General features: G+C 39.7%; 1 protein-coding gene across 26 annotated transcripts in view; it reads left to right on the top strand.

Moving 5' to 3' along the window:
* MACF1 (microtubule actin crosslinking factor 1) overlaps window positions 1-27,867 on the top strand; it is a 404,892-nt gene that overhangs the window by 227,305 nt on the left and 149,720 nt on the right. For 24 of the 26 annotated variants that reach the window (XM_056795193.1, XM_056795203.1, XM_056795202.1 and 21 more), the window contains 14 exons: window positions 868-1,006; window positions 1,506-1,699; window positions 4,897-5,059; window positions 5,248-5,331; window positions 6,789-6,896; window positions 7,859-7,957; window positions 8,467-8,619; window positions 9,124-9,212; window positions 10,992-11,127; window positions 13,988-18,679; window positions 19,515-19,664; window positions 23,196-23,411; window positions 23,507-23,656; window positions 26,973-27,206. In XM_056795193.1, coding sequence (XP_056651171.1) covers window positions 868-1,006; window positions 1,506-1,699; window positions 4,897-5,059; window positions 5,248-5,331; window positions 6,789-6,896; window positions 7,859-7,957; window positions 8,467-8,619; window positions 9,124-9,212; window positions 10,992-11,127; window positions 13,988-18,679; window positions 19,515-19,664; window positions 23,196-23,411; window positions 23,507-23,656; window positions 26,973-27,206 — 6,607 coding nt within the window. The remainder of the gene's footprint in view (window positions 1-867; window positions 1,007-1,505; window positions 1,700-4,896; window positions 5,060-5,247; window positions 5,332-6,788; window positions 6,897-7,858; window positions 7,958-8,466; window positions 8,620-9,123; window positions 9,213-10,991; window positions 11,128-13,987; window positions 18,680-19,514; window positions 19,665-23,195; window positions 23,412-23,506; window positions 23,657-26,972; window positions 27,207-27,867) is intronic. The other 2 variants (XM_056795199.1, XM_056795200.1) reach the window with 1 other exon arrangement.

Consider the following 27,867-nt stretch of genomic DNA (forward strand, 5'->3'; position numbering starts at 1 on the left):
CAGTTATTATACCAAAGATAGCTATCAGTCCAACAATGACAGTGTGTTTCATGTGGCCACTCATAGTTGTAATGGGTTTAAACTGGATACCACACTGCTTGTCTGATTTCTTTGAAATTACAGTGACTGTAGCACAGATGATACTTTTTCAGATATTTCTGTGAGTATCTCTCAAACTCAGCACTGTGATGTAGTGGAAGACCTACAGTTCAGAGGCTTAAGGCTGAATATATCTGGACTTTCATTATCCTATTCTTTAAGGCACACATAATGTCAACACTGTTTCCCTCATAGTGTTGTAAACTTTTAAAGTGCCATATAGCTGTGGATAGTCAGAGAAATTGAACCTATGTTCTTATTGGTGTAGCAAATTCTCAAATGAAGAAACTCTCAAATTGCCTTCCTTTTCTGAGTTTCATCTTCTTAATCTATAAATTGAAGCCAGTAGGGCCAGATTATTTCTAAGGTTATTTCTAGCTCTTAAAAAATATAAAATTCCAGAGGCACAATCAGTAGATTGAGAGCCAGGCCTAGAGATGGGAGCTCTTAGTTTCATATGTGACCTCTGATACTTCCTATCTTTGTGACCATAGGCAAGTCACTTAACCCATTTGTCTAGCCCTCTCCACCCTTCTGCCTTGGAACTCATCTTTAGTATCAATTCTAAGATAGGTGGTAAAGGGCTAAAGTTTAGTGACTTGCCCACAATCACACAACCAGAGGCAGGTATGTCATCTTGTCTCTAAAGCCAGCTGTCTCTCCATGATATCCCATTGCCTCCTTAGAAATGCCAGTTGTTATTCCTTTCTGTATACTTAATATCTACCCTTTTTTAGAATGGACGATGTTCTCATTTATCTCTGGCAGACTAAAGACAATTGATGTTATAGTCCGGGACATCCAAGGAGCTGAGCTGTTAGTCAAAGGATATGAAATCAAGCTGAGTCAGGAAGAAGCTGTACCAGCAGATCTCTCAGCTCTGCAGTCTCACCGAGCTGCTTTAGAGGTTAGTAATGATGCATATTCACTTTGCACCTCCATGGCATGACTTCATTAACACTACCTTGTTTGGGAAAGTAATGACAATGATGGCTCTTGGGATCTAAATGAATCCAGAGTTCATGTTCAATACATTTAGGATGGCCCCAAGGGAGGGGGAGTTCAATGTCTGTAGCCAAAAAGCTATGACTTTCTCAAACCCTGCTATTCTTGCCATATCTCTCCAACCCATAAGACTGTTATTAAGTCTCTGTTTTCATTATTTCTGACAAGGCATATTCATGTGGATGCTTTGTTGTCCATTGAGTCCTTAGAAAAGCATGGTTATTACAGGAACATCTCCATGGCTTAGTTCCTGAGTTACACAAATGCAGCCTATGGCCAGCTCTCAGCAATATCCCTGTGTTTTTCCCTGATGTCCTTGGTCCTCCACAATCTGTATTTCACCTCTTGTAAAGAATGTGTAGGTTGCCATGCCAAGACTGACTAGTTGTGTATGTTTATAGCAATGGCTCAAGGATGTAAAAGACAAGAACTCAGTTTTCTTAGTGCTGGATGAAGAAATCGCCAAAGCCAAGATGGTGGCAGAGCAACTATGCCGCCTAATGCCCGAGCGCAGCCTGGACCTGGAGCGGTGCCAAGAGAGGGGGTCCCAGCTTCAGGAGCGCTGGCATAGGGTTGCTGCCCAGATTGAAAGCCGGTGAGTAGGAAGGGCTCTCATTTGCCTGTAATGTTGAGAGTATGAATGGGATAACTGCCAGGAAGTTCTACCCCAGACCAGAAGGGAAGCTAGGAGAAATTGGGGAATGAAGATTTTGGAAAAGGGATAGAAGTGAGCTAGCATTTTTGGACCAGCTGGAAATACCCATCTCATAACAAGGATATCCAGAATGCCCTTCCCAATGACTAGCAGCCTTCTCTAGAGGAGATGCCTCATCACCTCTCTGCTTGTTGCCTTGCTATTGTTGGGGAAAGAACATGCAAACCAGGTCCCTTAAGATTTAATGATTAGAGTTTTTTAATCCGCAATATTTCTTAAGGCCAGAATTTTTGTATCACTTTAAAATAAAAATATGATCTTTTCAAAGGTTATTTTTCCTCTCGGTCACTATAATTTTCTTCCTAGTTTGTGCTTACTCCAGTGTTTATAAAATCTGACATCTCATCCACACCTGTACTCTTTCCACAAGTTGATTGTAGCCCCTCTGTGGTTTGGCAGATATTCTTCCAGAAATTTCATAGAGGAAAAATGTGCATCACTGTGTATCTTCCCTGAACTAAGCTAGGAGGCACTAGGCATCTGTTACCAGGCTTGGGGCTTATTAGGCTCTTCCAAAGCTGATGTTCCATTGGCAGAGCCTCTAAGGAACCAGGGCCATGTCCATATCTTCATGTGGACTAATGGGGTATGTCTTTATGCCAATGGAGGGATCAGAATTTATATTTTTACTACATTGTAGTGCCAACCCCAGATTCCATTCCTGATGTTTAATTTTACATCTTCATCTTTGAGTCCTTCTTTTGGGTGACAATCAGTCAACATTTATTAACTGCCTACTATTAGCCTGTCACTATTTTAAATGGTAGGCAAATGATAGTCCCTATATCCTTGAGAGGTTCATTGTCTAATGGGAGAGACTACAAATGTATTCAAACAAGCTATATACAGGATTGATAGGATGTTATAACTGAGAGAATTCACTAAGATTATGGGTTGGAAATGATTTCTTGTAGAAGATAGGATTTTAGTTGGAACTTAAAGGAAGCCAAGGAGGCCAGTAAATGGAGATAAAGAGGAAGACCATTCCAGGCATAGACAACAGCCAGAGGAACTGCCCAGATCCAAGAGATGAAATATCTTATTTATGGAATAGCAAGGGATTCAGTATCACTTTATTGAAGAATATGTTGTGAAGAGTAAGATATAAGAAAGAAAAAAGTGAATTAAATTTTGATGGAGTACTTTCCTGAGTTTAAATCTGGCCTCAGACACTTTCTAGCTATGTGACCCTGGGCAAAACACTTAATCCTATTTACTTCAGTTTACTCATCTGCAAAATGAGCTGGAGAAGGAAATGACAAGCCACTCCAATATCTTTGCTAAGAAAACTCCAAATAAGCTCCTGAAGAATTATACATGAGTGAAATGACTGAATAATAATAAGTTTTGAAGGACTTTGAACACTAAAGAGAATTTTTGCATTTGATTCTAGAGACAACAGAGAGCCACTAGAGTTTATTGTGTAGGGGGCAACATGGTCAGGCCTGAATTTTAGGAAAATCACGTTAGTGGCTAAATGGAGGATAAGTTATGGGGAGGGACATGAGAAAGACAGAGCCATCATCAGGCTATTGAAGTAACCCAGGAGTGAGGTGCTGAGGGACAAAGTGATAGCAGTGTCAAAAGAGGAGAGTATTATGCAAAAGATATTGCAGAGGTGAAATTAGCAGACTGTAGCAACAATTTGGATATGGGAGTGGTTAGAGATAGTGAGGAATTTAGGATGACTCTTAGGTTGTAAGCCTAAGAGACTGAAAGTATGGGTTTGCTTTCTACAGTAATAGAGAAGGTAGGAGGAGGAGAAGATTTAGGAGGAAAGATAATGGGTTCCATTTTGGACATGTTGAGTTTAAGATGTCTATTGGGGAGTTTGAGATATCCAAAAGGCATATGAAAATGAAAGATTGGAGGTCAGCAGAGAGATTGGTGCACAGCATAGAGACATCCATGAGAACTAATGAGATCAGCAATGAAGTAATATAGAGGGAGAAAAGAAGAGGGCCTAGGTCTGAGGGATGGCCCTGTTTAAAAGGGTATGATCTGGAGAAGGATCCAGCAAAGCAGTTAGAGAAGGTGCAGTCAACTAGGAAGACCAAGATAGAGTGGTATCCAAAAAACCTACAGAAAAGATTCTCTAAGAGGAGTGAGGATGATTAGCAGTGTCAGAGACTGCAGAGAATATAAAGAGAATGAGGATTGAAAAAAGGTCATTGGATTTGTCAGTTTTGGATTAGTTTTGGATGGAATAATTTCTCTCTCTTGAGGCCAAGATATATGTGGGTTTAGGTCAGTATCTCAAACAGAAGTAATTCCCAAGGATTGGCTCTTCTGCGCATGGTATGTAGTGCGAGTGCCTGTGATACTTTGATGCCTACATGGATCAGTATTCTTGTTGGTATAGGGCCTTTCTCTACTGGAGCTCTAATCATTCTAGAGTAACATTACTGAATAGGTATGATTTGTTAGGCATCTCCTCGTTGGACTAACACAGAGAACCACTGTTGTTTCTTTGCCCTATGCAGTAGTAAGAGTTCCAATCCCAACCATTAGTTCAGGATTTATTAGTATAGACTAGACAGCAGCTGCTTACTTGACATTGGGGAATACTCTCTCATGAGGTATAAGATTCTCCAGGTTGGGGTTGGCTACCAGGCCAGTGATGTCATTTCAAGAGCTCATCTGTCTACTACAATCTACTTTTAATACTTTCAAGGATGCAGCCACCTAAAGGAAGGCTAGCCCTTGCTATTTCCTTACCCTTAGAAACTGGAACATATTGAGGTTATCTTTGAGGCCTCTGGATTTTAAGTCAGAGCACCTGGATTGAAATCTTGATTTCAGTGCTTACTACATATTTGACCTTAAATCATTTATTTTTTTGTGGCTGTCCTTTTTCCTCATAAAGTGAGAATATTGAATTATATGATTTCCAAGGTTCTTAGCTCTTAATTCCACATTCTACAATCAAATGAAATAGTCTCTTTCCCATCACCCTTGCATCTGTGATCTCTGTGGCCCTCCCATTAGTGAGTTGAGCCAGAGGGTAATGCTTGTTTCTCTGGACTACATAAACCCCTAAATGTTTAATAGTTACTAATTGCTTTTTGCTCTAACAGACAATCTGAACTAGAGAGTATCCAGGAAGTGCTAAGGGATTACCGGTCCTGCCATGGAGCACTCATCCAGTGGATTGAAGAGACCACTGCTCAGCAGGAGGTGATGAAGCCAGGTCAGGCAGAGGATAGCCGACTGCTCTCAGAGCAGCTCAGCCAGCAGACAGTGAGTGTGACTCTTCTTCTCTTTTCTAACTAAATTAAGATGATTTAATGTGCAAGTAGAAAATAATTTTATTTTAATAATTTTTCTTGTTCAAGTGATTTGTTGTATTTTTCCTAGAAAGAGGAGAGATATGGGGAAAGCTGCAGGAACAACTTCATTTGTAGCTAAATTGTGAAATTTTGTTCTAGGCTCTGGTTGCAGAAATTGAGAGGAATCAGGCAAAACTAGACCAGTGTCAGAAGTTTTCCCAGCAGTACTCTGCCAGTGTGAAGGTAACTACACATTTCCCATTCGGAACTAAAAGAAGTCTCAGGTCTGACATTGTTACCCCTAGGTCCCATTCTTTAGCAAAAGGGAAAAAAAGGAATTCTTGAGAATGATTACTTCCTTTTGATTTCACTGGATTTCTGTTTTGGAAAGGACCGTAAAGGTCATCTAATCTATCCCTTAAACATCCTACAGTTTCCCTTGAAACTTCCATAAGTCCATTGTGTACATACTACTTACTAAAGTTGTCCATTTTTGGAAAACTTTTTTCTGCCTTATGTTGAAACTTCCAAAATTTACTTCCTATAAATTCTACTCATTAGTTTTAGTTTTTCCCTTCTAAGTTCAAGACCAATTTAAAAGCTCTTCCATATGACAACTAATCATCCTTGAAAATAGTGATTGTCTCATCACAAGATTTCTCTTCAGTTATTTCATCATGTAATGTGGTTTCCAATCTTCTCCCCATCCTCATTACCCTCCTTTTGTACACTTTCTTACTCTTCAAGGTCTAGAGCTAGGCATGAAACTTCAGATGGTTTCTGATCAAGTTATAGAATGTTGGGATTGTCTCCTCCTACTTCATATGGCATTTCTTCATGAAGCCTTAAAATATGTTCACTTTAATGGCGTTTTTATCAGACTCTTGATGCAGAGTGGATTGACAAATATGTTGGCCAGTGATGGTGAATATATGGCATGCATTCCGAAGGGGTACACAGGGTCCTCTCTGTGGTCATGCCTGCAGTTGCATGCCAGAGTATGTTACTAGAAAGCCAGAGGGACTTGGGGCAGAGCTGCTCTTCTCCCTCTCCCCATGCACCTGAGAACATTCTTCACTTTACCCACCCCTTTGCCCAGCAGCCCAATGGGACTGCTTCCTCCCTCCTCTGTTTTGGGTAAGGGAAGGGGCAGGCAGGGTGTAGTGCTTGGTTTGGGGTGGGGGCAGGACTGGCACTTCATCTCTAAAAGGTTTGCCATCATTGGTATAGGCTATAATATGGGTTGTTTTTTTTTTTACTTTTTAATATAATTTTCTTTTCTAAATATTTTTCCATGGTTACATGATTCATTTTCTTTCCTTTCCCTCTTCTCTCACCTCTCCAGCAGCTGACAAGTATAACTACTGGGTTATATATTTATTATCACTCAAAACCCATTTCCATAATATTAGTTTTTTATAAAAGAGTAATCTTTTAAAACCAAAACCCCAAATCATAATAAACAAGTGATAAATCTTATGTTTGTCTTCTCCATTTCTACTCCTACAGTTTTTTTTTCTCTAGATGTGGATAGCATTCTTTCTCATAAGCAGTATCATGTTTTTTTCTTGACATCATTTGATGATGGAAAAATTTTAGAAAGCTCCATGGAAGAAGTAATTTTTTTGTTTTGGAGTTATAAAAGTCTTAGGTGTGAGAAATGAGTCTCTGTACCTTCTTCCTTCCCTTCCTTCTTCTAGGACTATGAATTACAACTAATGACATACCGAGCCTTTGTGGAATCTCAGCAAAAATCACCTGGGAAACGTCGGCGCATGCTTTCCTCTTCTGATGCCATCACACAGGAGGTGAGAGGGGACAGAATGGAGTTTTCCCTTTAATTTCTGAAATAGCTCCATCACTCCAAAGGGTTGAGTCAAGAGGGAAAAAAATAATCCATCTGATGAGGGAGTTTGGTTCATCTCTCCTTTATGCTCAATGTAAGACTTATCTACTTCCAAGTCTTTTCTGTTGAGCATGAAAACTTGAATTGAACATGAAAACACACCAGTTTGGTGCTTACTCATGTTAAAAAAAAATATACACACACACACACACACACTTATATACACATATATGTGGAACACTCTTGGAGGAAATGGAGGCAAAAGCATAATTTGAGGCATGGATATATGATTTGGTATCTGGCTCACTTTTAAGGAGGATTGGAAGATAATTGTGCTGATACCACTCCCAATCTTGCTAGGAAATTGGAAAATAACATCCAATACCAGAGGTTAAACAAACTCTCCTCTAATCTCCCTCAGGGGTATTAGACTAGAATTAGACTAGAAGACCTATCTGCTACCCCTCAGATATCTCTGGCCATGAGATATGATGATCTAGGTGCCAAATGAAAAGCTGTTTGCTTGATTCCTTTCAAGGGGTCAGGTAGCCTATGACTTACACTCATAAGCTTTGTCTTTTCTCATAAATTACTATTATGAATTGGAAGTAAACTCATTTATACAAGCAAAACAGTAAACAGATGTTAGTGAAGTTGTGTGGCATAAAATCAACCAAAGAATGGATAATGGCAAAAGAACTCTGTCTGGGAGGGAAATAAAAGGGAATGACCTTACCAAAGGGAGACTTCTGTCTTCTTCTCAGTCAGAAATCCTGACCCTTTATGTGTACATAGTATAGGTTACAGGACTGTTCCTACTGAAAACTATTCCAGGCTTGGATGGAAGCAGGGATATACTTAATTGCTTTGGTATATTTTAAATTTCTGGCCCAAGATCTACATACATTATTGTTTAAAATGTAGTTCATGGACTTGAGGACTCGGTATACAGCCCTGGTGACTTTAACAACCCAGCATGTGAAATATATCAGTGATGCACTTCGGCGACTAGAAGAAGAAGAGGTGAGTACATCTGGATCTTGCTTTCCCTTGAAGAGACAATGGAAAACCATGTCATTCATTGGGCAAAGGGTACGTGGTGTGAATTGAGATTCATGATATCTTGATATGGGTCTGCCATTGACCCTAGATTCTTCTTTTAATTTCTCCACTTGCATGTTTGAAATTATTGTGAAAATGGATGTAGTGCTGTTTTGGGAACTTTTATTAAATCAGCAAATATTTATTGAGTACTACTGTTTGGAAGACACTGCAGTATGGAAAATGTATTATTGTTAAATATAACAATGTATTGCCAACTCCTGTTCTCTAAATCTTCTATTTCCAACTCCTGGCACACATCTGAGCACATTGTAAGCTTTCACCAAATATTTGAGTATTGATTGATTTGATTGGAGCTTCTCAGTTGCCTGGTTATTCATTAGTTGAGTTAGTCTTATTATAATGACTGCTATAGATTCAGTGTAATGATGGCATTGACATTGACTCTGTTGCTCTGTTTTCCATTCTAGAAAGTGGTTGAAGAGGAGAAGCAAGAACATGTGGAGAAGGTGAAAGATCTTCTAGTCTGGGTGTCTGCCTTAGCAAGGAGCCCCCAAGGAAAAGCTATCTCATCTCAGGGCAAAGAATTGACAGACATTGAAAAAGCTATTTTAGAACAACAGGTCAGTGACTGCCATCTTCCTTCTCGAATGTAGCACATTGTATTATGATGAGTAACATAATTCATACATTACTGACTCAGAATCACAGGACATTAGAGCTGGATATCATCTGATAGATCTCTGGATCTGATCCCCTCATTTTACAGAGGAAGAAACTAAAGGCCAATGAGGAGAAGACTTGACTTGCCCAGAGTCTAGCAAATGGTGAAGATAGTATATAAACCCCAATTTTTAAACTCCAAGTCTAGGAGTTTTTCTGTTAGGCCACTTTATTAACTATGCTCCATCTTTATAGTGATGTTTGACCTTAATAACAGACACTATTGACCTTATAATCCCTATACAGCCCAGGACTCAAAGGGAGTTAATTAAAACTTGGATGTGGCACAATCACTGATATATACACCACAAGACTAAGTATGGCTCTTTATGCATAGTCATTTCACCTTTTTTTGAAGACTTCAAGCCTCTTGAGTCTTGAGACTTAATTTTCCATTTGTGTAGGTTCTGACGGAGGAGCTGGCAACCAAAAAGGAACAAATTTCTGAGGCCATCAAAACTTCACAGATCTTCTTAGCCAAGCATGGCCATAAGTGAGTATGAATTAATGCTTAATGTATATTAAGCATGTGGTAGGCACTATCCTAAACACTAGGGATATCAGTATAAAAGTGAGATAATCTGTTTTTAAGGGCCAGATACTCTAATGGGGAAGGCAAAATAAATATGAAAACAATGTCCAAGGAAAGGTGTTTGGTTTTGTGAAGTCTTTGGGATGATGAAGAGGAGGTAATGTTTTTTCTGGAGGCAATAAGACTGTTGGTTCGATTATTGTTCTGGTGGAAAGAGATGGTTGCAGGATGGGAAATAATAGGAGGAGAGATCTCAGGAAGTTCAGAGCTGAGTTGTTGATCTCTGGTTAGGGCTCATCCATAGTGGTTGTCTAGTAATGTGTCACTTACTACAATGGGTGTTTATGTGTTGTTGGGAAGGGGACAGGGATGTACCTAAAAGTAGGAAAAGATAACCTCCCACTAGAAGTTAATTCATGTACTAATGATAACCTCATTTTTCTCTAGCATTTGATTCAGTTTAAGCATTGTAGGGAAATTTCTCAACAGCTCTTTGCAGTAAGATGTATAAGATTATTTCCATTTTGCAGATGAATAAATAAAAGTAAAACTTCACATTAGCAGTAAAAGCAGTGAGATTAAGTCACTTCCCCATGACCACACTAGCAAGTTTCTGAGCACAGATTTAAACCCAGATCTTCTGATTCCAAGTTTAATGCTTCTACTGTCCCATTAAGTTTCTGGCACATAAGAGGTGCTCTGTAAATAAATAATGGCTAAGTTAAAATCTGGATCAGGTTTTCTTAAATAGAGCTGTAGTTAGATTTCAGGACACATTCATAATGGAGAAGAAGTTACAAGAGCAAGTAGCTGTCTCAGTGGATTGAGAGCCAAGCCTAGAGATGGGAGGTCCTGGGTTCAAATATGATCCTAAATACTTCCTAGCTGTGTGAACCTGGGCAAGTCACTTGATCCTTACTGCCTAGCCCTTGCCATTCTTCTTGGAACCCATACACAGTATTGATTCTAAAACAGAAGGTAAGTTTGTTTTTTTTGGTTTGTTTGTTGGTTGTTTTTTTTTTTTTAAGAAAATAAATAGCATCTCTATTTTTGCTATCCTCTAATTGAAATTAATCATTTCCTCCATTTATTGAAAACATGATCCTGAGAAAGGATTCCTAGACTTTATCAGATTGCCTACCAGATTGTCTAGGACTTGAAAATATAGTAGAAACCTGATGTTTAAATGGTCAATAATCTGGTTAACCTAAATGCCTTATTGATAATTTGATTCTATCTGAGTCTAATTCCTGGGGTAAGGCTTTTTTCTCTGTAGCCCTTTTAATGTTTGTGCTAAGGGAAAGGGCATTTACTAGGCACTGCATTTGTACCTTTTCAAATATGATTTCATTTCATTCCCACAACAGCCTTGTGAGGAAGGTGCTATTGTTATTCTTGTTTTACAGATGAGAAAACTGAGGCATCCAGAGTTTGACTCGTCCAGGTCCACTCAGTAAATGTCTGGGGTTGGATTTGAACTCTGGTCTTCCTTACTCCAGGTCTAATGTTTTCTCCATTGCATTTTGTTCTAGGTCTTTAGACTACTGAATTTCAAAAAGCTGAGAGAGAAATGAATTGTTTGCTAATACTCAAGAAGCAGAATTGTGCCTTTAGAGAGATGATTTGTAACTAAAAGTTTTAGACTCTTTTCAGCAGATTATAATCTCACAGCAGAGTTTGAAAGTATTAAATTCAGACCTCATTTCTTCTGTAACTTCATGATTTTCTTCTGTCTTCTAGGCTGTCAGACCAGGAGAAAGAGCAAATTTCTGAGCAGCTGAAGGCCCTGAAGACAACTTATCAGGAAATGTGTGATGGCTCAGCCCAGCAGATTCAGCAGCTTCAGGGCCAGCTGGCCCAAAAGACAGAGCAAAAGGTACCTTGCACTTTGTAACCCAGACACCAGAAGGTTACAGCAACATGAAGCGGGCAAGAGGTTTTGATGGTTGAGCTCATATTCACCAGCCTTTCATGACTAGTTTGCTGTTAATTTTTTTCTTCACATTAGCAATCTAATGTCTCTGTTACATTTTTTTTGAGGGGGATGGTTCTGTAATGTGTTTGTCAGTCAAGAGAACCAGACAAGGTTCTGGGAATTTCCCAGGGCCCATTTAAGTTCCTTCCTATAGGTAACTTTGTAGTTGGTTGTGATTATGGACATCATTAAGTCTTAAGTCACTGTGAATTAGAGAATTTCCAGTTCCTTTTTTGGGGGTAATTTTATTCACAAAGTTAGAACTGAAGGCTCAGCACTCCTCTTGGAAGGACAGTCCCCTCTATGTGTTCTCTCAGTTCCTGCACGAATTGGATGGGCAACCTAGTGCTTGGAAGGTGACTGAAAAATTGACTTTATTGACTGAGACAGAGAACCTACCTCCTCCCTCATCCATGCTCATGCCATCACATGGTGTCTTCATCCATCTCTATCACTTGTTAATTTCCCAGGCCAGATGAAAGGGGTTGGAGGTCTTTTTGATTGTCCTAAGTCCTTCATGGGTATCTGTTGTATGTATGTAAGCTTCCCACATCATATACATGTGTCTCTGGGATATTTATGTGCATTTGCCTGCTTGTTTCTTATGTTGTGAAGCAATGAACAGCTTTGGGTTTGGCATTTGGCCAAGATCTAGGCTTACTCCATAATGAAATTTGGCCCGAGTTATATTCCAAATAAATAGAGGGAAGGAATCATTGGCCTTCCTAATCATTTTGATATTCAGGGAGATCCCACCTCAACTCTGGTCTCCAGATGCCAAAATTGTATAGCAAGAATGAAAGTGCCAGTGTCACTAGTAGTTTGTCAAACATAGGGAAATCATGGGCAAGTTTTTCTTCTCTCTGTGAGAGACCCTTTCTGATGATGGCTTCGTTGCTTCACTATATAAATGAGAATGTGAACAATTTTAACAGTTGCTTGCTGAGAACATCCAATTCTTGTTTTCTAAGGTTATAAAATGGGGGGGAAAAACCCTCTCCTCCCAAAATATGAGCTGCTGAGCACCATTATATTGAGCATGATGTGTCTCCCTGTACCGTTTGTGTGTTTCATGTGAAGTATTGTTATGATTAACTGACATCCTTGCTTACAAGTTTCACTAACCCCCTGGAGTTTAAACACAAATGCACAAAGAAAAAAGAGGACGACCTGTTTGGGGTTCTATTTTTTTTGCAAAAGCAAAACAGTCGCATGCTGGACGCTAACACCAAGCTTACACTGTGTGTGATACAGCTGAGCTGCTCCATAAGGCTCTGTCTCTTAGCTGCTCAAGGCGTACGTAACAACAGCTCTGGTAAGTAAAAGCCTTTTATGTTCTCTCTACTCCCTCTTGCTGTGCTTGGTTAGGTCAGAAACTACAAGTTTTGTAGGACTTTTTAAAAGTTCAATCCCACTTATTGCTGCTCTTGGCTTGTCCTCTCAGCATTAGTGTACTGGAAAAGAAAATCCTGTCTTTCATTGGCCCAGTCACAAGAGTTTTCTTCTCATGGATTGGGTATTACTGAAATTTTATGAATTTTTTTGAAAGAATAGAGCTCAGAATAGAATCATTTTTTTCTCAGTTTACCATAAGGTGTGATTAAATATTTTCACAGGCTTTCCCAAAAGAAATACCCTTCTGAGCAAGGTCAGAAGCTGCTACTGCTCTTGTTTCATCTCCTTGAATGGTTAATTCCCTATAGGTGTTTTCTTCTTTGCATCTGATTTTACCCATTGCATGAGAAGGGCCAAGAGAAGCCCATTGGTGGTTTCCATGACACATATTCCCAATCTATTTCCTTGACCTATTCATGTGACTTCCAATTCCTGGAGCTAGGTTCGTTGTTCAAGGGAAAGCTATCACAGGTAAATAAGAGCATGAATGTCCCTCATTGCCAAACAGCTAAGTGAATTGGTGTTAGAAGGAGGCAAAGCTCCATTGGAACCATCCTGCTTCATTACAGGACTGCCTGAAACTTGTTTGTTTATTTCCTCTTTACCAATTATACTATACTTGGCAATGTAGAGCTGCTGGCTGCTGTGAGAGCCTTATTCATAGGAAGCAGAAAGTAGATATAAAGAAAATAATGGGAAATTGTTATGTAATAACATTTCTATAGTTGCTATGGTTACAAGGCACCTTACATATTTCTCTTTATTAACCCTACCTACAATTCCATGAGCTAGGCAGTATAAGTATTAATTGCCCCATTCTACATATGCTGAAACTGAGACCCAAGAAGTTTAAAAAACTTTTCTGTAGTTGCATAGCTAGTAAGTGGCAGACCTAAGATGTGAGCCTAGATCTTCTGACTCCGTGTCTAATGGTTTTTCCAAAAACAGTATGCTTCCTGTCTAAGTTTGAGTTATTCTCTTTTAGAAACCATTAATGAGAAAGTAAGAGAGCTCTGTGTGTGTGTTTGTGGATGGTCTGTGGTAGTCTGACCATAGACATATTTCCTTTTGGCACCCTTTGCTGCTTGCCAGTGTGTAGTACTGTGAAGTGAGTTCTTCAGTCTGTCCTCAGATCTGTCTTAATTTGGCCCCAACCCAGGTTTCTGGCTGAGTTTACAGCCCAGTTAAACACCCTGCAGGTTAGGAAATATTTCCATTTTGGCATAAGTTTTCGATCTTCTACAAGTGGCATTTCCTCTGACCTGGAATGAGATACCTCTGAATTTTATGCACTAAATTTTCTTTAAATGTCTCTTTTATTTAGTCATGCCTCTTCTTTACTTTTATTCTTATTTTCTTCTTTTAGGGGAGCAGAACAGTAGCTGGGGTGATTGACCTGGGCACAGTGGAAATATTTCCCATCTTCAAGGCCATGCAGAAGGGCCTCATTGATCAAGATACAGGCCTGGTTCTCCTTGAAGCCCAGGTTATCATGTCTGGACTAGATGTCCCTGAGACTAATGAAAAAGTATCTTTGGAAGAAGGCCTATCCAGAAGCCTCATTGATCAACAGACTTGCCAGCTGCTTCAAGAATTAGAGGATGCGTATTCCTCACTAAACTTGCTGTCTGAGGGCACAAGTCATCTTTCTGTTGTTGAAGCAATGGAAAAGGGAAAAATCAGTGAGAGAGTTGGAATGAAGATCTTAGAAGTTCTCCTGGCAACTGGAAGTTTTCCTGTCTCATCCACTGAAAAGCAAATCAGCCTGAAAGAAGCTTCTTACCAAGAACTCACCACAGCACACCTTCACTCAAAGATAGAGACTCACCTGAGATCTTGTAAGAATTTGATTGACCCCAATACAGCTGAGAAAATCAGTCTACTGGATCTCATGCATAGATGTATTGTTCACCAAGATTCAGGGCTAAGACTACTGCCTGTCAAACAGCTGGCAGGAGGGATGGTGAGCTTGAAATCAGGCAGGAAGGTTAGCATTTTTCGTGCTGTTCAGGAGGGCCTGATTGATCGGCAGGTTACTGTTCGGTTATTAGAAGCTCAGCTTTTTGCAGGTGGCATCGTAGACCCCAGAACAGGACATCGTCTAACAGTTGATGAAGCTGTAAGATATAATTTGATTGATCAGGATATGGCCTGTGCCATCCTCATCAGGCAGCTTCAGACAGGTGGCATCATAGACACTGTCACAGGGTATAGGCTGACCATAGATGAAGCACTGAGGAAAGACTTGATAACCTCTAAGATGGCTCTTGTTATTCTCCAATCCCTTTGGTCTTTTATGGGGTTGCTATGGCCTGAATCTGGGGAGATCCTCTCAATTGCTGATGCCTTGGAACAAGGTATCATATCTACTGAGCTGGCTTATGAAATCCTTAGCAATAGGAAGTATATCAAGGCCCTTTTTCAACCAGCAACCACAGAGATTTGGTCCTGGAAGAAAGCAGTTGAGAAAGGCATTTTGGACAAAGATGTTGCAAAGAACTTAAAATCCACTTGCATACCTGATGTGATGCCCCATATGCAATTGGCAGTCTCTTCAGAAAGTCCACTGGGTTTTAGTGCTCTGGTAACAGCCCCACTATACAGCCAAGACCAAAGTGGACATGTACCAGGAAGTTACCATGAAAAGCTCCTGTTTCATCTGATGACTCACAGCTATATTGATGTGCACAGTGGACACAGACTGCTTCTGTTAGATGAGGGGCTGCTTGAACTCCTTACACTAGGGCAAAGAGAAACATCCCATGTTCATCCATTAGAAACTTGTGAAGTTAGCCAGCGAAGCCTAAAGGCTCTCAGAGAAATAAAAGACTCGGCCAGTTTAAGACATCCTGAAGTTGACACACAAGATGGCTTAAATATAAGACATCAAGAATTACAGATTGTCCTGAAAGAAGGTTCTCCAAAAGAACAGCCAACAAATAGTCAAACAGGAAGGAAAAAGATGACTTTAGAAGTAAACTTCTCTACTACATTCGAATCTGAAAAAAAATCATTTCCAGAAGAGCGAGAAGTGAGAATTCCAAATCTTAGTGGTCTTAAAAGCATACTTAACACTGAACCAGAACAGCAAAGGCAAACTTCAAAAATCAAGAAAGAAGAGCCAAAAAAGTTGTATTCCAATGAAGAAAGCATGGGTGTTGCCAGTAGAACTAGTTTTGTAGGACTCACTAAGGAAGCACAAGGCATTCAGTTTTCAATTGACAACGAACCCTTATCTGCTGGACTAAAAAGAAAAGACAGGAGTACTCTAACTGAGACTGTTTCTACATTACAAGAACAAGGGGTTATTTTCAGAATTGAAAAAGAAGCATATATTTCTGGTAGAATTGGAGGAGACCTTGTAAAACTTCAAAGTGAACAATCAGAATCCCAGGAAGAGAAAACTTTGTATCCAGACACAGAAACAAAGCCCTTGAATATTAAGGCTCTTTATTTCCTGGAAAAAGAAAGAACCATGAGTGAATTAATAAAAGAAGAAGAAAGAGAAGTCCAAAACCAGAGTCTAGAAAAAGAAAAGATAACAAATGAAAGTCTGAAGATGGTAAAAAAAAGTACTGAAGCCATGTCAGTTGATGGTGTTATGGAAATGTCACTGGACCATCTTTTAGAGCCAAGTGAAGATGCTACCTTAAAAATGTTATCAGCACAGTTAGAAAATGGGGGCATCTATCACAATGAGACAGGTCAGAAGCTCCTACTAAATGAAGCTGTATCCTGGGGCATAGTGCCCAGCCACACTGCAGTGAAACTTATGGAAAAACTGAAAATGTTCAGGGGCTTCTTTGACTCTCAAACTTGTGAATCTTTGACAACAGAAGAAGTCATTGATGAAGGTTTAATGAATGAAAATCTTCTTCAGAAGGTTTTCACATCTGACAAAACTATAAGTGGTGTCTTAGATCCCTATACTAACACTGTCCACTCTGTGAGAGATGCTGTCAGGGTTGGATTATTAGGCAAACAAACAGCCATGAGAATTTTAGAGGGGCAAGTGGTGACTGGGGGAATTGTTGATTTGAAGCGAGATAAAAAAGTCTCAGTAACTTTGGCTTCAAATCTTGGTTTGGTGGACAGTGCTGATCAGAAAGAACTTATATGCCTAGAGAAAGCTACCAAAGGTAAAGACTCTGAGAAGATAACCAAGCAAAAACTGATTGGTTTACAGATAGAAACAAATGGAATTATAGATCCTGAAACCAAAACTCCATTAACAGTTGTCCAGTCCATTAACAAAGGTCTTTTGGAGAGAGAAGAAGCCATTCAGTTGTTAACTAAACAGGTGGTAGATGGAGGAATCATTCACCATGATTCTGGGATGAGACTTTCTGTTGATAATGCCACTGAACATGGTTTAATTGATGGAGATTTGTCCAAAGAACTCAAACAAGTTGAGAACATGTGCCTTCATCAGTTTATTCATCCTACCACAAAGGTACTTATTTCCCTCCCTGAAGCTATAGCAATAGGCCTTGTTACCCTAGACTTTACAAATCAAGCCCAGGAAATTCAAGCCCTGAAGGGAAGCTTTGTGGATCCCATTTCTGGCCAAAGACTAAGTTTGTCAGAAGCTATAAGAACAAAGCTCTCATCTAATGAAGCCACATTGTCTTCTGGAATGATGCATGGGATTGTAGATCCTGAGAATTGCAAGATTATACCCTATTCAGAATTTATTAAAAAATGTAAGATTGATGTTGAATCTGGGCAGAGATATCTAGAAATAATTCCCTTCTCAGATATTAGAGATGAAGTAACTGGCAAGCAGCTCACTTTGTCTGAAGCAGCCCAATTTGGAAAAGTAGACCTTGTGCCAGTGTTGAGATTACTGGAAGCCCAGGCAGATTCTGGTGGAATTTTCGACATTACTACAGGCAAAAGACTATCATTAAAGGCAGCTTTAGAACAAAAATTGGTGGATGAAAAAATGGTCCAATTAATTGCAACTCATCAGGTATTGAATGGAGGAATTATTGATGTATCCAGTGGCCAAAGAGTAACTTTAATAGAAGCTGCTGAAAGAGGATTAATCCATCCTGAATTGGTAGCTTCTATTCAGAAAGATATTCACAAAACAAACGACAGCTCTCAGATTGAAATTCAAAGAGGAACTGAGTCATGTGAATTAAAGAATGAATTTCCAAGGAGGGAAATATTAGCTGTTTATAAACAGGCATCTGAAATAAGTTGTTATGAAAACCAAGAGGAAACAGAGAAATTGTTTCTAATTGAAAAAAGGGCTATAGACGAAAAAACTAAAATAAGGATTCTTGAAAGTTCTCAGGAAGCAGAGAGCTTAGGAAGGACAAAGAGACCAATACCTGTCCCAGAAGCAAAGCTTTCTCAAGAGAGGACCCCCAAAGATGAACAAGACTCCCCGAAAAATCTGCAAGCTAAAGAGCAAACAGTGCAGGAAAGAGAGGAAGAATCATCTGTCAATCAGAAATTTCCTTTAACCTATAAAGCAAAGGACATAGCTCCTCAGGCGATGTCCATAGGAACAATTGAACAAAATACCCAGGATGTAAACATTTTCCTGACTTTCAATCCAGTGAAGTCACTCCAGAATCCCTCTGTCTCTTTTCGAGATAAAGAAAATGTGAGTGACTCCAGATCTGATTCTCCCAAAGAAAGATCGCACCAAGAGATAATTTGTGAGTTATTAATACCAGATAACACCAAAGTTCATTGGGGATCTTCTATAACCCTTAAAGAAAAGCCATTACAAGAAGTGACTGGAGAATATCCAATTTCTTTAGTGCCCTTTACATCAGAGAAGCCACTTCAGGATATACCTAGAGCAGTTATCAGGGAACCTCAGAAAGATACTGTTCATGCCAAATTTAAGTCTCAGTCTAGTCCAGAAAATAATGGAGAAAAAACAGTGCCCCTGGCATCAACCCAAGCAGGGAACCTGGATGAGAAGACAGATCAGGAGAAGGTGATTCTGAGCTCCAGCAGTGAGCAGTCTCTCTTTGTAACTTCAGCAAAAGGAAAGGAGAATGAAGACACAAGCCAAGAGCCTTTCAAAGCAGCCAAAGTAAGTTTTACTTGGGGGGGGGGGGGGATAATTTTTTTCTTTGGAATATGATTGATTACTAGAAGTTTAATTCAGCAAAGTTGGATGTTGATCAGTATGTGCATGCATGAAATCACACACACATACATACACACATGGTATACTTAATTGTTGCTTCCCTGAGATAACTCAATACTCATAGCTCCAAGTGTTTTACATACTTCATTTTATGTAATGTTTGTAGCAATCACTATTCAGTGAAGTAGTTATAATGCACATATTATCTACATTTAATTGAGAAAGAAACCAAACCTCAAGAAGGTTAAATACCCTAAATTCCTTGTAATATGCCATATTGCCTTCTTTTCTTGCAATATGCCTTATATTTGATAGATCCAGAGATTCTACTCAACTCTTATGACTCCTGATCTAGGGTCCTTTCCATCATAATGACCTCACACTCCCTCCTAATTACCCCCATTTCTTATTCAGGACATTATTTTAGGGAATTGAGGCAATAATTCAGCATGCCTTTCTGCAAAATGTTGCTGAATATTCAAGATAGGGATTTTCCACTGAAAGTAATGTGACAACCATGTCACCTAAAGGCAATGTATTGATGTGTTTGCTAGTTGATAGTAATGATTCAATAAATGAGAATTTGTCAAATCACATTTTATCACTGTTTTTTGAAGTGGTTTTCTAGTAGAAAGGAAGCATATGTAGTTATGGATCTCTCTGAGTTTGTTTTGTTTTAGTATCTTAAAAATGAAAACTTTTCTGTTATTCAAAAAAGGAAAACAGAACCATAAGGGACTTGTCTGAAGTCTGAGTAATGTTTCTTTTGGTTCCACAGACAGTATATAGCCGCCGGCTTTGTTTGGAACATGATGAACAGCTGGTGTCTTATCTCTCTCTCCTTCGGAATATTGAGATGAGAACCAAGCAGATCTGTCCAGCAGAACTGAGCCTGGCAGAATTGCAGGACCAGTTGCGCCAGGCAAAGGTAAGTTCACAGAGCTTCCTATCTGTTCCTAGAACTCCTTTTGTGTTTATCCCTAATGTTCTGGCCCAGGATAACAAAATGAAAAGATATAGCTGATTCACAACATTTGGGTTCAGTCTTACTTCTAGATTCCTAAGGCTGAATGGGATTTCTGAGTAACTTCTGTTCCAAGACCTGTATCTTTTGTAGCTTGGAGTCTCTAAAGTGGGACTGACTGATTTCATAGTACTTGACCACTAATGGTGTTAGGGTCACTTGTAACTTTGGATTGTCTTAACCAACAAACATGTAGTTTTGAAAATATTTGGTTCTTTATCCACTTAGCCACTTGTTAATTCCAGTTTCTTTTACTAGGCCCTTACCCATGTCCTTCTCCTTCATTTCTGGCTGACCTTCAATATTTTGAGTCCCTGGGCCTTCTTCTTGTCTCTTTATATTTTTGATGATGATGTCAGCTCACATTACTTGAACTATGTTCTATCTATACACAGGATTTCTACATCTCCATTTCTCTTCAACTTTAGTCCTATATCACCAACTGCCTGTTAGACATTTCTAATTAGACGTCCTAAAGGTGTCTAAAAATCAACATGTATGAAACAGAACTCATTGTGTTCCCCTAAAACCTTTTTGTGAGTCTTATCTAACCAATACCTTAAAAGAAATGGCATCTCTGGTAAGTGATCATTTAGTCTTATCAAAGACTTCTTATTTGCCCTATTAGGCAGCACATTCCTCTTTTCTGTAACTGATTGTCTAATTTAAAAGATTGATGCTAACTATACTTTCACTTTCTTCAGTGCATCCTTGTTTAGCCTAGTTTTGATTCTCCTTACCATTCTATTCACTCTCTTCTAATCATGTTTCAGCTTAACAATGTCTTCTCTAAAATGTGCCAAACAAAACTAAATGCTCTATACCATATAAGGATTCACAAGAGCAAGAGTTTGCATCCTCCTTGACCTAAACACCATAGTGTAAGGCTCAAAAAGAGACAATGTTTGCCTTTGCAAACTGTAAAGCATTATTTAAATGAAGCAGGCTTTTCAAAGCCTCATGTGGTCTTATGAAGAATCCAAAGAAACATATAAAAATCCCTACCCTGAGGTCTTACAGTATAATTATGTGGTAAGTATAACAACAATAATAGAAATTCATATTTCTTTAAGGTGGTGTTTTTTTTTTAACCCTTATCTTCTGTCTTAGAATCAATACCATATATTTGGTTCCAAGGCAGAAGTGTGGTAAGGGCTATGCAATGGGGGTTAAGTGACTTGCCCAGGGTCACACAGCTAGGAAGTCTCTGAGGCCAGATTTGAACCCAGAATTTCCCATCTCTAGACCTGGGTCTCAATCCACTGAGCCACACAGCTGCCCCCTAAGGTGGTTGTTGTTGTTACTAGCATAGAAAGTAAGGATTAAAAAAACAACTCTAAGACAGAAGGGCAATGACTAAGCAAACAGGGTTAAATGATTTGCCCAAGATCACACAGGAAGTGTGTAAAACTAGCTTTGAACCCAGGACCTTCCATCTTTAGGCCTGGCTCTTAATCCACCTAAGCAGCCCTGTTTCTGTAAGGTTTTAAAATTTATAAAGTGATTTCTTCACAACAACCCTCAAGGTCAGTAGTGGCATGCTTCTTATCCCTATTTTATAGATGAAACTGAGACTTTTAATAGAAGATGAAGCTATGAGAGGTGAACAAAATTACCCAAAACTACAGTGAGATTTAAACTCAAATGTCCTGATCAAATTCAATTCAATAAACTTTTATTTATATGTAAGTGATGAAAAATAGAAGTAAGGCAAGGTCTGCCCTCAAAATACTTAACTTTCTACTAGTGATGAAGAAAGTGGGGAAACATGAATATAGAAGAGTAAATAAAAAGTAAATTTAGGAGGTGCATAACAGTGGCAATTGGGAGGATCAAGAGGACTTTATAGAGGGTACAGCATGTAAGCCAACAGTTGGAGGAAACAAACATTTAATTTAATTGTCTACTTTGTGCCAGGCACTGTGCTAAGCCTTGTGGATAAAAAGACACAAATCATATTGTCCCTGACCTCATGGAGCATTTCTTTGGGGGGGGAAATGTACACATGTAAGCAAACACAAAATATAAAGAAAGGAAGTTAAGGAATTGGAAGAATGGCACCCTTGATAGAAATAGGGACATTTGGAGGAGGGATTGGCTTGTGTAGGAAATAAAATGAGTTGTATTTTAAGTTGTCTGGCATTCCTTTCCTTTCTAGGAACATACTATTATCCCCAAGAAATAGGACATATTTAAAACAAAACATCATACTGTAGTTGCTCTTAATAATTACCTACCATGAATCTGCCATTCTGGGTTTAATTTAAATCTTTTATGAAGCATTGATTTAATTGATTTAAAGCATTGCTACCAAACTTTGAAGGGAATGTCATAGATTATAGCCATCTTCTTTCAGAGTACATCCCATAGTGCTCCTTTTAGTCACAATCTTTGGCTCTCACAAGAGTGACCTAAGAGGTCAACTTTCATATTCTTATATTTTCTTCTTTGGAATTTGAGTTGTAAAAGCTCGGTCTTTTGATAGTCGCAGATTGGTCTTATATTCACCTTAAAGGATGAATTCTTTAAAGCAGTACACTGGAAATATGAATAAGAAGGCTCCATTTTGGAGAGAAATCTGTCTGATATCTTAAATTTGATCGACAGGTGACAGTATCATCAGCTTTGATTTAGAAATCACTTATTCAACAAATATCTATTCAATCTTGCCCATTGTGCTATAAAACATTTTTAGACAATGGAGATACAAAGAAAAGCAAGCTAGGTCCTGTTCTTAAAATGGTTATATTCTGTCAGGGGAATAAAAGGGAAGAGGACTACAGTGAGGACAGCAAAGAACTGTAGGAATATTTAAGGAGAAAAGAACTGGAGTTCAAAAAAGAAGCATGCCTTAGAGGAGGTGGCAGAGAGTCATAGATTTAAAACTAGAAACAACTTTAGAGGCTAAATCCAATCCTAGAAACTGAGGCAGAGAGAATTTCAATGATTTCCCAGGATCCTGCAGCTCTTGGGTATCGGAGGCAGAATTGAAGGCAGCGTCTTTCTGACTCTAGATCCAGGATCCTGGAAGTTCAGGATTCTCCAGGGATAACTGAGGAAAGAGTCATTTCACATGTAGGAAATGGCTTTTGCAGATGAATGGAGATGAAGGTGGTGTGCTGAATCTGGGGAATAAGCCAAGAGCTCAGTCTTACTGCAACAGAGGATTGTAATAAGAATAGTGTGGAAGAAGCCTGGTGATGGCATGAATACTGCTAATCAGCCCAGCAAGCCTGCCATCTTTTTTCCTCTTCTAATCCACCCACATAGGCCTTTTTGTTGTCACTGGTACCTTCTCTTCATGCCCGTTTTAAGCTTATCCTTTGCTTTTCTTTCCTAATGCTATTCTCATTAGTCTGTGTGGTTCCTTCATACTCTTACTTTGTATTCATGCCCTGGTGTCATGTGGAATTCATTTTCCTTTCTCCCACACAGGTCCTGGATAGAGAGCTAAGGGATTTGTCTACTTTGGTGAATCATGAGCTGGAATGTGTTCATCAGATTGTGACCACTCAGCCCCAGGAAGTCCCTGCTCAGTTGCTGAAGGCTCTGGAGAAAGATGCTAAAAATCTTCAAAAGTCTTTCAGCTCCGTGAGTGACACGTGGGCCTCCAGATTGCTTAGTCTTCAGAACAGTGTGGATGCAGAAAAGGTAGAATTATTCTTCAAGCAAAAGGGCAGACCCACAAAGGTTGGGCAGGATTAGGGATTATCATTATAATTCTCTAACACTGTTTTTTTTTCTAGACTAAAATCTTGAACCAATATGAAGTGCTGCAGGGCAGACTTCAAGAATTGGGGACCTGGATTAATGAAACCAGGCATTCTCTGTACAACATGGAACATGTCAGCAAATCAGATGCCACAGATTTGAATAACCTTCTCAAGGAATATGAGGTATCACTTTACTTTCAGTTATTCATCATGCACTTAGATCTTCCTTAGATTTTTTTTTCTCTTTCTATTAAGAACTATTGTTGCAAACAGTACAGTGTTGGGGAAGGAGAGAGAATTTGAGACATGGAATCAAGAGACAATGACTCTAGCCCATCCTTCACCTCCTATCAACTATAACACTTTGTTTTGACTGTCTTTTTTTAAATCCTTTACATTCTGTCTTGGATCAATACTGTGTATTGGCTCCAAGGGAGAAGAATGATAAGGGTTAGGCATTGGGGGTTAAGGTTCATACAGGTTCACATAGCTAGGAAGTATCTGAGGCCAGATTTGAACCCAGGACCTCATTTCTTTAGGCCTGGCTCTCAATCTACTTAGTTACCTAGCTGCCTCCAGCTAGATTATCACTTTGGATAAGTCACTTCATCTTTCTGAACCTCACTATTTTCATCTCTAAATAGGAAATAATAATATTTGAACTGTCTATCTAAAGACACTTAACACAGTACCTGTCACATAGCAGGTGCTCAGTGAAAGCTTGTTGAGGGACTGATAACAGGGATGTTGTGAGGATCTGTTACAAATAAATAAAGAGAGAAATAGGGTTTCAGCCTTTCTAATTTAAGGTTGAATCAGGTCCCAGCTCCCAGCCCAGATTCCCTCCACCCTGCTACTTGCCAGAGATTGCAAGATTTATGAGATAAGTGCTCAGGGAGAGAGAGAGTTAGTTCAGAGACAGGTCTGGAAGCAAATAGAGCAAGTCTGGATTCTGCTTCCCTCAATCCTTTCTGTGGGCAATGACTTTCAAACATCATGCTCTCTGCCCTGGCCTCTATGGCTCAGGCCTTACATTACTGATTCCTACATTGAGTTACTGGGGTGTGTGAGATTAAAGCTAGGATGGAAGTCTCCCAAATATTTACCTCTGAGATCAGTTGGAATAAAAAACTAAAAGTGCTGTTAGGATGTAGCTATTGTGGAGTTGCTATGTGACAGGTATTGTGCTAAGCACTGAGAGTACAAATATGAGTGGTAAAGATAATAGTTCTTTCCCTCAAGGAGCTGACATTCTAATGGGGGAAGCTGGAAAAGGAGATAGGGTAAGGTGGGGTATTCAGGCTCACCTTGTTGATGACTGGTCTTGGAGGCCTGGGTCTAGAGTTGTGCATAGGGCCTATGCTCACTGGAGGACCTCAGTTAAATATCAGTTGGCAACTTGGGAAGTGGCAGCTGTAAAAATAATTTCAGCATTGTGACTTAAAATCTAAATTTAATTGTTCGCCAGGGAAAATCCCAAATAATAAAATACCCAAGTCAGCTGGAAATTTATGGTGATTTAATTGATATAGTGGAAAGAGATTAAGAAGAAGGAAAGGAGTAGGATTTCTCCTGCCTGGCTAGTACCAGAAGGAAGACCAGAGGCTCTAGAAAGTAAGGAGGAAGGAATCAGCCTGAACTCCAATAGGGCTCAGCCAAAATGCCTGAACCTGAATCAGCTCAAGGGCAGACTCGCCACAGATAGCTGCCACCACACCAAGATGTCAGAATGCTTACCATGCTGCCAGCCAGAATCGCCTCTCCGGGGAAAGGGGAGAGAGGAAGTGACGTGCCTCATATAGACGGTTTTAAACCACTTTTCTGCATCTCATCTGTACCAATGATAGCTTAGCTTGACATAGGACAGCCCAGGCATCTGTCCTCTGTTTCTGATTTGTCATTTGCTAGCACATGCCCGTGTCATGTGGGTGTGCACATTCCTGGGTGCTAGGCCAAGCCAGATAGAGAGAATCTAAAAATCACACAGCTGTCATCTTTGACTCCTTTTCCCTGCATTCAGGGAGTGAGACATCTATTGCATGGGAAGTCAGTGCAATGTATATAGCAGCACTAGTGACTATGGGGTGGAGTGGAAAGAGCCCTGAACAGGGGGCTCAGAGACCTGCCTTTTAACCTTGAATCTGCCACTGGTTTATTTATAACCTGGATCAAGTCAGTCCTCATCTGAAGTGGCTGCCTCTACCTGGGTACTTCTCTTTCACTAGCCCAGCACCAAATTTCTTTCCCTGATGACATCTTTCCTATGTGGGTTTTCTTCCCCAGTTAGCATGAAAACTTCCTGAGGGCTAACACTGACTCTTTTTGTAACCTTTGGTTCCCAACCCTGGGCACTGTGCCTAGTACATAATACATGTTTAATAAAGCTTTTTTATTCATTCATTTGAGTTTTTAAAGTAAATAGGCATTGTGATGGGGGAGTTGAATTCCAAAGCCAAATAGAAATGGCCCCTTTGGAATTTTGAGTGTTTGAGATTTAGGTGCTCAAGGAGCACCTCAGCTCATTAAATGTATTTGGGAATCAAAGTCCAATTGAGGCAACTTCTAGTTCCCTTTAGGAATCTAGAGGACATGGAATTGGGAGGCTCTTGGGGCTGGTTTATTTCTCTAGTGCTCAGAATAGCAGAGAAAGAAGCTTCTCTCTGCTGAGTTTTTTAACTAGGACTTCTCTACTGAGAAGGGAGTAAGCATAGCTGTTTATGTAAGCCAATGAAGGTGAAGTTCATTTGTTTTTTTTGTTTGCTTTAATTTTTTAAAATTTATTTATTTAATTAATTAAATTAGAATATTTTCCATGATTACATGATTCATGTTTTTCCCTCCCCTCCTCCCTCTCCCCTCCCAGAGCCTATGAGCAATTCCACTGGGTTTTACATATATCATTGTTCAAAACCTATTTCCATATTATTAATATTTATAAGAGAGTGATCATTTAAAGTCAAAATCCCCAATCATATCCCTATTGAACCATGTGATCGATCACATGTTTTTCTTCTGCGCTTCTGCTCCCACAGTTCTTCCTCTGGATGTGGATAGTGTTCTTTCTTATAAGTCCCTCAGGAGGAGGCAGCTGGGTAGCTCAGTGGATTGAGAGCCAGGCCTAGAAACAGGAGGTCCTAGGTTCAAATCTGGCCTCAGACACTTCCCAGCTGTGTGACCCTGGGCAAGTCACTTGACCCCCATTGCCTAGCCCTTACCATTCTTCTGCCTTGGAGCCAATACACAGTATTGACTCCAAGATGGAAGGTAAGGGTTTTAAAAATAAAATAAAATAAGTCCCTCAGGATTATCTTGGATCATTGTATTGCTGCTAGTAGAGAAGTCCATTACATTCAATTATGCCATAATTTGTCAATCTCTGTGTACTATGTTCTCCTGGTTCTGCTCATTTCATTCTGCATCAGTTCCTGGAGGTTGTTCCAGTTCACATGAAATTCAGTGAGATTCATTTCTAATTTGTCTTTCTCTCAATTTTTTTCAGGCCTTAAAACAGCCCTTCTCTGAGAGAAGGTCTCAGCTGGACATTCTGGCTTTGGATATTCAGTATTTCATCTCAGAGCATGCCCAGAACTTGTCCCCTCAGCAAAGTCGGAAGCTGCTGAGGCTTCTGAATGAACTGCAGAAAGCCTTCCATGAGCTGTCGGTACATGCTATAGCCCAAAAGGATGCTCTCCAGGGCTGTCTTCAGCAAGCAATGCAGGCTGCCCAGGTCCAGGTCAGGCCTTCGGAGAGGCTTTCTCCTTTTAGACTCGCTGGTCACCACTCCTGGCCTGTACTCAGGGACTTGGCTTATCTGCTATTTATTAGTGGCCACCTCCATTCTCTCAAAGGGTGATTAGGAAAATTTCACCAGTTAGGACTAGCCATTTTCTAGTCACTTTCTTTAATAAAGCAACAATAGAGCAGTGAGGTGGTATAGTAGAAAGAGCACTGGACTTGGAATCACTAATGTTGGCTTCCAGTCCCTGCCCAGAGACTCACTGGCTACGTGAGGTTCTATGTGAGTCACTTACCCTTTCTGCATGTCAGTTTCCTCATCTGTTAAATAGGGATAATAATAACCCTTAACTTATAGGGTGGTTGGGAAAATCAAATGAGATAATATTTATAGGGCCCTTTGCAAGCCTGACAGTACTCTAGAAATGCAAGCTGCCATGTTTATGATGCTTCAGTCATAGCAGTCTTCTAAGGATGACAAAGGGATGATAATTTCCTCTTTCTCAATTAAAAAAATTTTTTTAGGGTTTCCAGAGGGCTCTTCTCACAGCAGCACTGTGAGGCCAGTTGTACCAGAGTTATCGTATCCATTTGATTATTGGGGTACCTAAAACTCCATTTCTGAGAAGTGACTTGTTGATAGTCACACACCTTGCAAG

The sequence above is a fragment of the Monodelphis domestica genome, chromosome 4 (genome assembly GCF_027887165.1).
Source record: "Monodelphis domestica isolate mMonDom1 chromosome 4, mMonDom1.pri, whole genome shotgun sequence".
In the NCBI taxonomy this organism is placed as follows: domain Eukaryota; kingdom Metazoa; phylum Chordata; class Mammalia; order Didelphimorphia; family Didelphidae; genus Monodelphis; species Monodelphis domestica.